At 38.8% G+C, this 10,657-nt stretch overlaps 1 protein-coding gene and 2 non-coding genes across 3 annotated transcripts in view; 2 read left to right on the top strand and 1 right to left on the bottom strand.

Moving 5' to 3' along the window:
• Positions 1–3,070, bottom strand: part of INO80C (INO80 complex subunit C) — a 141,581-nt gene extending 138,511 nt beyond the window's left edge. The window contains exon 1 of the mRNA XM_053715808.1: positions 3,024–3,070. Coding sequence (XP_053571783.1) covers positions 3,024–3,070 — 47 coding nt within the window. The remainder of the gene's footprint in view (positions 1–3,023) is intronic.
• On the top strand, positions 1,110–1,182 carry TRNAT-UGU (transfer RNA threonine (anticodon UGU)). The gene has a single exon. It is a non-coding gene; the product is annotated as a tRNA-Thr (tRNA).
• TRNAT-UGU (transfer RNA threonine (anticodon UGU)) lies at positions 2,221–2,293 on the top strand. Its single transcript has one exon. It is a non-coding gene; the product is annotated as a tRNA-Thr (tRNA).
• Positions 3,071–10,657: the final 7,587 nt, after the last annotated feature.

Raw genomic sequence — 10,657 nt, 5'->3', positions numbered from 1 at the left:
GCTCCATAGCTCAGTGGTTAGAGCACTGGTCTTGTAAACCAGGGGTCGCGAGTTCAATTCTCGCTGGGGCCTAGATGATTGTTTTAAATTATAGCATATATAGACTTAGAAATACTTCTTAGAAAGATCTCAAAACTAGCAATAAAATATAACTAGTATTAGGTTAATCACATGTACAAATATACAGAGCCACACAAAATCTGGAAATGGATTGTAATTCTCAGATTGGACTGGCTGCACACTTTTATATTTGTCCATCTCTTTAAAAATGTCTCACACTGTAGAATACACTATGCTATTGTGTATAACAATTTTCAAACCATACCAAGAATAGTTAGAACTCACTGATGTTTAATAGATAAAGAATATTTTATTTATTTCAGGGTTAATATACCCATTACCACTGTCTGATGAAGGGATGCAGTCTTGTTCTCTGCTCCAAAGTATTGGTGCTGGAGATGTAACAGATGATGCTTCTACTATTTGCACACTAACAATGGCTATAGACAGTTGTGTATGTGGTGCATAGTGTTCGCTTAACAGTTGTTCAGTTTTTAAGGGGGGGGGGATTTAATAGATCGATAGATGTACAAGTATAGTCATTGATCTTTGATTATAATCTCTAACCAATAATCTATTTTTTAAATCCAGTGCTTGTTTTTTATGACTCTCTAAACTGAGTGAGCTAAGAAACTGGACACATGGCATAGAATGAATCAAATTCTCAGACAGACTGCTTAATGTTTATAAGTCTCTGTACTGATGGTACAGAAATCTCCAAAAATGTAGGCTACTTCTCACCATCTGAGAAACAGGTTGGCATTTGAGGGGGTAAACTTTGTCTCCATTGTAGTTCCACAATACTAGAGCTAACGAACCTCATAAAACATAAACTATAGGTAAAAACGTCCTACCAGCGCTGGGCTTTAACGTCATTAGGACGGTATGGAACATCCTACCTTATATTGCATCCCTTTGACGCAATCAAGAAATTAACAGTATCCGATCCAGGCTTTGAAATCACGTGATCTCATCGACGATTGCGTGATTTAATTCTTACAGCAAGTGATTACATCAGACCTTTTTTCCGATGGTGGAATTATATAAATGGCTCCATAGCTCAGTGGTTAGAGCACTGGTCTTGTAAACCAGGGGTCGCGAGTTCAATTCTCGCTGGGGCCTAGATGATTGTTTTAAATTATAGCATATATAGACTTAGAAATACTTCTTAGAAAGATCTCAAAACTAGCAATAAAATATAACTAGTATTAGGTTAATCACATGTACAAATATACAGAGCCACACAAAATCTGGAAATGGATTGTAATTCTCAGATTGGACTGGCTGCACACTTTTATATTTGTCCATCTCTTTAAAAATGTCTCACACTGTAGAATACACTATGCTATTGTGTATAACAATTTTCAAACCATACCAAGAATAGTTAGAACTCACTGATGTTTAATAGATAAAGAATATTTTATTTATTTCAGGGTTAATATACCCATTACCACTGTCTGATGAAGGGATGCAGTCTTGTTCTCTGCTCCAAAGTATTGGTGCTGGAGATGTAACAGATGATGCTTCTACTATTTGCACACTAACAATGGCTATAGACAGTTGTGTATGTGGTGCATAGTGTTCGCTTAACAGTTGTTCAGTTTTTAAGGGGGGGGGGATTTAATAGATCGATAGATGTACAAGTATAGTCATTGATCTTTGATTATAATCTCTAACCAATAATCTATTTTTTAAATCCAGTGCTTGTTTTTTATGACTCTCTAAACTGAGTGAGCTAAGAAACTGGACACATGGCATAGAATGAATCAAATTCTCAGACAGACTGCTTAATGTTTATAAGTCTCTGTACTGATGGTACAGAAATCTCCAAAAATGTAGGCTACTTCTCACCATCTGAGAAACAGGTTGGCATTTGAGGGGGTAAACTTTGTCTCCATTGTAGTTCCACAATACTAGAGCTAACGAACCTCATAAAACATAAACTATAGGTAAAAACGTCCTACCAGCGCTGGGCTTTAACGTCATTAGGACGGTATGGAACATCCTACCTTATATTGCATCCCTTTGACGCAATCAAGAAATTAACAGTATCCGATCCAGGCCTTTGAAATCACGTGATCTCATCGACGATTGCGTGATTTAATTCTTACAGCAAGTGATTACATCAGACCTTTTTTCCGATGGTTGAATTATATAAATGGCTCCATAGCTCAGTGGTTAGAGCACTGGTCTTGTAAACCAGGGGTCGCGAGTTCAATTCTCGCTGGGGCCTAGATGATTGTTTTAAATTATAGCATAAATAGACTTAGAAATACTTCTTAGAAAGATCTCAAAACTAGCAATAAAATATAACTAGTATTAGGTTAATCACATGTACAAATATACAGAGCCACACAAAATCTGGAAATGGATTGTAATTCTCAGATTGGACTGGCTGCACACTTTTATATTTGTCCATCTCTTTAAAAATGTCTCACACTGTAGAATACACTATGCTATTGTGTATAACAATTTTCAAACCATACCAAGAATAGTTAGAACTCACTGATGTTTAATAGATAAAGAATATTTTATTTATTTCAGGGTTAATATACCCATTACCACTGTCTGATGAAGGGATGCAGTCTTGTTCTCTGCTCCAAAGTATTGGTGCTGGAGATGTAACAGATGATGCTTCTACTATTTGCACACTAACAATGGCTATAGACAGTTGTGTATGTGGTGCATAGTGTTCGCTTAACAGTTGTTCAGTTTTTAAGGGGGGGGGGGATTTAATAGATCGATAGATGTACAAGTATAGTCATTGATCTTTGATTATAATCTCTAACCAATAATCTATTTTTTAAATCCAGTGCTTGTTTTTTATGACTCTCTAAACTGAGTGAGCTAAGAAACTGGACACATGGCATAGAATGAATCAAATTCTCAGACAGACTGCTTAATGTTTATAAGTCTCTGTACTGATGGTACAGAAATCTCCAAAAATGTAGGCTACTTCTCACCATCTGAGAAACAGGTTGGCATTTGAGGGGGTAAACTTTGTCTCCATTGTAGTTCCACAATACTAGAGCTAACGAACCTCATAAAACATAAACTATAGGTAAAAACGTCCTACCAGCGCTGGGCTTTAACGTCATTAGGACGGTATGGAACATCCTACCTTATATTGCATCCCTTTGACGCAATCAAGAAATTAACAGTATCCGATCCAGGCTTTGAAATCACGTGATCTCATCGACGATTACGTGATTTAATTCTTTTTTTTTTTAAATTTATTTTTATTGACATGTCAACTTATGGTACTAAACAGAAAAGAAAACTAAAGATATTACAGTCAGACAGGCAGTAACATTACAAAACCAAAATACAGAGCAAGAATATCTATATCACCTTTACAGGTTCTAGATCAAGAATATACAAATAATATTTTCTTACTAACATAGTTGTCTGTACTACTCATACTAATGCAAAAGAAATAATCATCTCTTATCTCGTAGACCAAATCAGAATACTCTAAGTACCAAAATTGCCACTTTTTATCCTATATAGCAAAACAGAAATCAAACACAGCATAACAAGACAAGACACGACAAGACAAAACAAGACAAGACAAGACACAGAGAAGGGGAAAGAAAGAAAAGAAAAAAAAAAAAAAAAAAAAGGGGATGGAAGGGGAAGGGAAAGGCATAAGCCTTTACCAACTTCGAATATTATTTATTCCTCTCTGGCAACGTAACTGGGCCTATCCTACAATTTATAACTCTTCTAGGCATACAAGACCTGATTCTCGCAGGGGGCCCAAAATTTCTACTTGCAACTCCACAGGTTGCCGTCTAATGACATTCTTCCATTTTAAATAAAACCTCCTGGCCTTTCTTTCATTATTGGGCTCCAAATTCATCTGCTCTATGATTAATTGGTCAATAATTTTTTGGCCAAATTCTGCTATAGTTGGGTATTTCTTAGCTTTCCAATAGCGAAAAATTAATAACCGCGCAATTTGTATGGCCGTGGTAATTAGTGCATATTCTTCTGATGTAAAGCGCTTATCAAATATAAAAAAGAAGATACTCACTGGTGTAAAGATCACCACTTGGCTCACAACTCTATTTAGCCAAAATGATATCTTCTCCCAAAATTGATATATTTTCGGACAACGCCATACACAATGAAGTATATCGGCCTGTGGAGCCAAGCAGTGAAAGCAATTCCCTTTACACTTCTTGTCCCATTTACCTAGACGAGTTGGAGTAATATAAGCCAAATTTATCAAATAGCTATGTGACTCTTTCCAGGAGGTGAACTTATAACCAACCACATCAATACTCTGGTTTACATTCTTATCTACTAGCTCTGGGATTATTTTTAACCATCTGGTATGCAGGGAATCGAGATGGCCTTTACCCAGATTTTTCATTACCATTCCATACCAAATTGATATGGAATGATACCCTGCGCGGTACATCTGAATACCACTTCCTATTATCCCTAGATGAAAGTTACCGGCAAACTTCTGAAGTGAGAGATTATAGAAATGTCTAACCTGCAAGAACGCAAAGAGGTGATGTTTTGGGATGTCAAATTCTTCCTGTATCTGTGTAAAGGATTTGAATAATCCTGACTCTTCCTCAATTAATTGCCCCAGATACACTATACCTTTCCTTTGCCAGTTATGAAAAATCCCATAACTTAGTCCTGGTGCAAATTCTGGATGTCCCAAAATAGTGAGAAATTTGGAGAACCTGAAATTAATTTTAAGCTCTGAGCAAAACCTCTGCCAGGCTGACACCACATTACTTATCACCTTAATATTTAATATCGGCAATGGCATTTTATCCATAGGTGTGTGTAGGATGGCTTTTAACTTGAAGGGCTTTATTAGGTTATCCTCTATATTTGGGAAAGAGCAGTAATCTTTTTCCGTAATCCAATCAATTGCTATTTTTAACATTGTGACCTGATTGTATAATTTAAGATTGGGGAGACCATAGCCTCCATATTCTTTGTCAAGATATAAAATCTTTTTTGAAAGTCTCACCCTCCCTCCGTTCCATAAAAAAGTTTTACAGTCTTTGTCATATCTATTCAGATCTACATTTTTAATAGGGATTGGTAAATTCTGAAGTATGTACATAACCCGTGGAAATACAAATGTTTTCAACAACATTATTTTGGCCGATAACGAGATGGGCAGTGGTCTCCATTTTTCCATCAGTAGGCTAATTTCTTGGAAAATTTTAAGATGGTTTAAAGTATACCATAATCCTGGATTTAAGCTTAAATATAGTCCAAGATATTTTATTTGTTCCACCTCTTGGAATGGGTGCTGACCTATGTATCTATTGGGGCGTCTGATCCAGAGTAGTTCTGATTTTGAATAATTTATTTTATACCCCGAAGAGGACCCATAATCATTAATTATTTCTAGTAATATTGGTATATCTCGTGCTGTCCTAGATAGAAAGAGTAACAAGTCATCTGCATATAGAGATAAAATAACGTTATCACTTCCCAACTTAATTCCAGATAACATTTGTCTGAGTCTTACCGCTAGTGGTTCTATCGAGAGGTTGAACAATAAGGGGGATAAAGGGCACCCCTGTCTGGTTCCTTTCATTAGTGTAATTTTAGGGGAGAATTGGCCATTTACAAATAACGTAGAACACGGCGCTTTATATATTAATTTAACAAAGTTGAGAAAGTTACCGGTAATACCAAAACGGGATAATGCTGTAAATAAGTGTTCCCATACTATTGCATCAAATGCTTTTTCAGCATCCAGCGTTAAAAGGGCCAGGTCAACTTCCCCAGGTTTGGTTTTGGCGTTAATTTTGTTCCAATACTGACTTAGGACTAATAACACTTTCCGTATGTTTTTAGATGAATTCCTACCTGGCATGAATCCCGTTTGATCTGTATGGATCAGCTTATTAATGTATTTTTTTAGTCTATCTGCTACTATTGCTGTAAGAAGTTTATAATCATTGTTTAGAAGTGATATTGGCCTGTAAGCATTAGGGTTCTCTGGATCTTTGTCTTTTTTATGTATAAGAATGACTGTGGAGGCGGAGAAAAGATTAGATTCTAGACAGTTTTTAACAATAGTGATTGAATAAATCTCTCAATGTATCTCCTATTTCGTTTTTAAGTATTCGGTAAAATTCAGCCGGTATTTGATCCGGACCAGGAGCTTTGTTTAATTTCACCTTCTCTATGGCTTTTAGAATTTCCAATTCCGATATTGGTTGGTTCAGATCTGCCCTTTCATCCACTGTTAATTGTTGGAGAGAGACCTTTTCCCAGAACAAGTCTTTGGCCTTTTCATTACAGGGACCTGCCTCATATATTTCTGAATAGTGCTCATACATTATTTGACATATCTCCTTAGGTGCTGTATAACTTATATTTCCTTTTTTGATACTAACAATATTTTTCCTACCTTCTTTCCCTCCTTTAATTATTTTAGCTAGAAATTTTGCTGACCTCCCATGATAACTCGCAAAAAAGGCGTTTGCCCTTCTATCCTGCTTTATACTCTTTAATTTTAGGAATCCCTCTCTTTCATTTTTAGCTTTATTGTAACTAGCCCATGACATATTATTGGGGTTATTAAGATATAATTTATAACTGTTTTTTAATTGATTTGCCAGTTGGATATCTTGCTCCCGAAATTTCTTTTTCAGTTTAACCAAGTATGCTTTTATTTCACCCCTTAAAACTGCTTTCGCAGCTTCCCAGAAGACCTCTATCTTCTTATAATAGTCTTTATTATCTATTTTATATTGGTTCCATTTATGGATTAGGAATCTATTAAACTCCATATCCAGTATAAGATGTTTTGGAAAAAAAAAGTTATTAGCTCCCCCCTTCCGGTGTCTAATATGATCCAAACTTAAACCAATTATTGCGTGGTCAGAAATGATTATCTCCTCTATTGTTGGATTTAAATCTAAAGACAGCATAGAGTCATTAATAAGAAATTCTTAATTCGCCATATATCATGGAGGTTTAATTTATTACGAAAAGACCCAAATAATCTTTCTTCTGCTTTCCTACCTACCGCCTGCTTACCAGGCCTGGTTCTATCTATCACTGGCGTCGTTGTCATATTGAAGTCCCCTGCGACAATCAGGTTCCCATTCAGGTATGGGGCAAGTTTAATGTACATGGTGTCCCAGAATTTTGGGTCTAACAGAAATCTCCAAAAATGTAGGCTACTTCTCACCATCTGAGACACAGGTTGGCATTTGAGGGGGTAAACTTTGTCTTCATTGTAGTTTCCCACTACTAGAGCTAACGAACCTCATAAAACATAAACTATAGGTAGAAACTTCCTACCAGCGCTGGGCTTTAACGTCATTAGGACGGTATGGAACATCCTACCTTATATGGCATCCTGCTATGTTTAATAGATAAAGAATATTTTATTTATTTCAGGGTTAATATACCCATTACCACAGTCTGATGAAGGAACCTCATAAAAACAGAATTTATGCTTACCTGATAAATTACTTTCTCCAACGGTGTGTCCGGTCCATGGCGTCATCCTTACTTGTGGGAATATCTCTTCCCCAACAGGAAATGGCAAAGAGTCCCAGCAAAGCTGGCCATATAGTCCCTCCTAGGCTCCGCCCACCCCAGTCATTCGACCGACGGACAGGAGGAAATATATATAGGAGAAACCATATGGTACCGTGGTGACTGTAGTTAGAGAAAATAATTCATCAGACCTGATTAAAAAACCAGGGAGGGCCGTGGACCGGACACACCGTTGGAGAAAGTAATTTATCAGGTAAGCATAAATTCTGTTTTCTCCAACATTGGTGTGTCCGGTCCACAGCGTCATCCTTACTTGTGGGAACCAATACCAAAGCTTTAGGACACGGATGAAGGGAGGGAGCAAATCAGGTTACCTAAACGGAAGGCACCACAGCTTGCAAAACCTTTCTCCCAAAAATAGCCTCCGAAGAAGCAAAAGTATCAAATTTGTAAAATTTGGCAAAAGTGTGCAGTGAAGACCAAGTCGCTGCCTTACATATCTGGTTAACAGAAGCCTCGTTCTTGAAGGCCCATGTGGAAGCCACAGCCCTAGTGGAGTGAGCTGTGATTCTTTCAGGAGGCTGCCGTCCGGCAGTCTCATAAGCCAATCGGATGATGCTTTTAAGCCAAAAGGAAAGAGAGGTAGAAGTCGCTTTTTGACCTCTCCTTTTACCAGAATAAACAACAAACAAGGAAGAAGTTTGTCTGAAATCTTTTGTAGCCTCTAAATAGAATTTTAGAGCACGGACTACGTCCAAATTATGTAACAAACGTTCCTTCTTTGAAACTGGATTCGGACATAAAGAAGGAACAACTATCTCCTGGTTAATATTTTTGTTAGAAACAACCTTAGGAAGAAAACCAGGCTTAGTACGCAAAACCACCTTATCTGCATGGAACACCAGATAGGGCGGAGAACACTGCAGAGCAGATAACTCTGAAACTCTTCTAGCAGAAGAAATTGCAACCAAAAACAAAACTTTCCAAGATAGTAACTTAATATCTATGGAATGTAAAGGTTCAAACGGAACCCCTTGAAGAACTGAAAGAACTAGATTTAGACTCCAGGGAGGAGTCAAGGTCTGTAAACAGGCTTGATCCTAACCAGAGCCTGAACAAATGCTTGAACATCTGGCACAGTTGCCAGTCTTTTGTGTAGTAAGACAGATAAAGCAGAGATCTGTCCCTTTAGAGAACTTGCAGATAATCCTTTCTCCAAACCTTCTTGTAGAAAGGAGAGAATCTTAGGAATTTTTATCTTATTCCATGGGAATCCTTTGGATTCACACCAACAGATATATCTTTTCCATATTTTATGGTAAATCTTTCTAGTTACCGGTTTTCTGGCCTGAACCAGAGTATCTATCACAGAATCTGAAAACCCACACTTCGATAGAATCAAGCGTTCAATCTCCAAGCCGTCAGCTGGAGGGAGACCAGATTTGGATGTTCGAATGGACCCTGAACAAGAAGGTCCTGTCTCAAAGGTAGCTTCCATGGTGGAACCGATGACATATTCACCAGGTCTGCATACCAAGTCCTGCGTGGCCACGCAGGAGCTATCAAGATCACTGAGGCCCTCTCCTGATTGATCCTGGCTACCAGCCTGGGAATGAGAGGAAACGGTGGAAATACATAAGCTAGGTTGAAGGTCCAAGGTGCTACTAGTGCATCTACTAGAGTCGCCTTGGGATCCCTGGATCTGGACCCGTAGCAAGGAACCTTGAAGTTCTGACGAGACGCCATCAGATCCATGTCTGGAATGCCCCATAATTGGGTTATTTGGGCAAAGATCTCCGGGTGGAGTTCCCACTCCCCCGGATGGAATGTCTGACGACTCAGAAAATCCGCCTCCCAGTTTTCCACACCTGGGATGTGGATCGCAGACAGGTGGCAGGAGTGATCCTCCGCCCATTGAATTATTTTGGTCACTTCTTTCATCGCCAGGGAACTCTTTGTTCCCCCCTGATGATTGATATACGCAACGGTCGTCATGTTGTCTGATTGGAACCTTATGAATCTGGCCTTTGCTAGGTGAGGCCAAGCCCTGAGAGCATTGAATATCGCTCTCAGTTCCAGAATGTTTATCGGGAGAAGAGACTCTTCCCGAGACCATAGACCCTGAGCTTTCAGGGATTCCCAGACCGCGCCCCAGCCCACTAGACTGGCGTCGGTCGTGACAATGACCCACTCTGGTCTGTGGAAGCTCATTCCCTGGGACAGATGGTCCAGGGTCAGCCACCAACGGAGTGAATCTCTGGTCTTCTGATCTACTTGAATCATTGGAGACAAGTCTGTATAATCCCCATTCCACTGTTTGAGCATGCACAGTTGTAATGGTCTTAGATGAATTCGTGCAAAAGGAACTATGTCCATTGCTGCAACCATCAACCCTACTACTTCCATGCACTGCGCTATGGAAGGACGAGGATCAGAATGAAGAGCTTGACAAGAGCTTAGAAGTTTTGATTTTCTGATCTCTGTCAGAAAAATCCTCATTTCTAAGGAATCTATTATTGTTCCCAAGAAGGGAACTCATGTCGACGGAGACAGAGAACTTTTTTCTATGTTCACCTTCCATCCGTGCGATCTGAGAAAGGCCAGAACGATGTCTGTATGAGCCTTTGCTTTTGACAGGGACGACGCTTGTATTAGAATGTCATCCAAGTAAGGTACTACTGCAATGCCCCTCGGTCTTAGAACCGCTAGAAGGGACCCTAGCACCTTTGTGAAAATCCTTGGAGCAGTGGCTAACCCGAATGGGAGGGCCACAAACTGGTAATGCTTGTCCAGAAAAGCGAACCTTAGGAACTGATGATGTTCTTTGTGGATAGGAATATGTAGGTACGCATCCTTTAGATCCACGGTAGTCATAAATTGACTTTCCTGGATAGTGGGTAGAATCGTTCGAATGGTTTCCATCTTGAACGATGGTACCCTGAGAAATTTGTTTAGGATCTTCAAATCCAAAATTGGTCTGAAAGTTCCCTCTTTTTTGGGAACTACGAACAGATTGGAATAAAATCCTATTCCTTGTTCCTTTATTGGAACTGGGTGTATCACTCCCATCTTTAACAGGTCTTCTACACAATGTAAG

This window comes from Bombina bombina, chromosome 5 (genome assembly GCF_027579735.1).
Source record: "Bombina bombina isolate aBomBom1 chromosome 5, aBomBom1.pri, whole genome shotgun sequence".
Lineage (NCBI taxonomy): Eukaryota > Metazoa > Chordata > Amphibia > Anura > Bombinatoridae > Bombina > Bombina bombina.
Note: the sequence above shows the minus strand (reverse complement) of the source record. Positions and strands in the feature narration are given on the sequence as shown.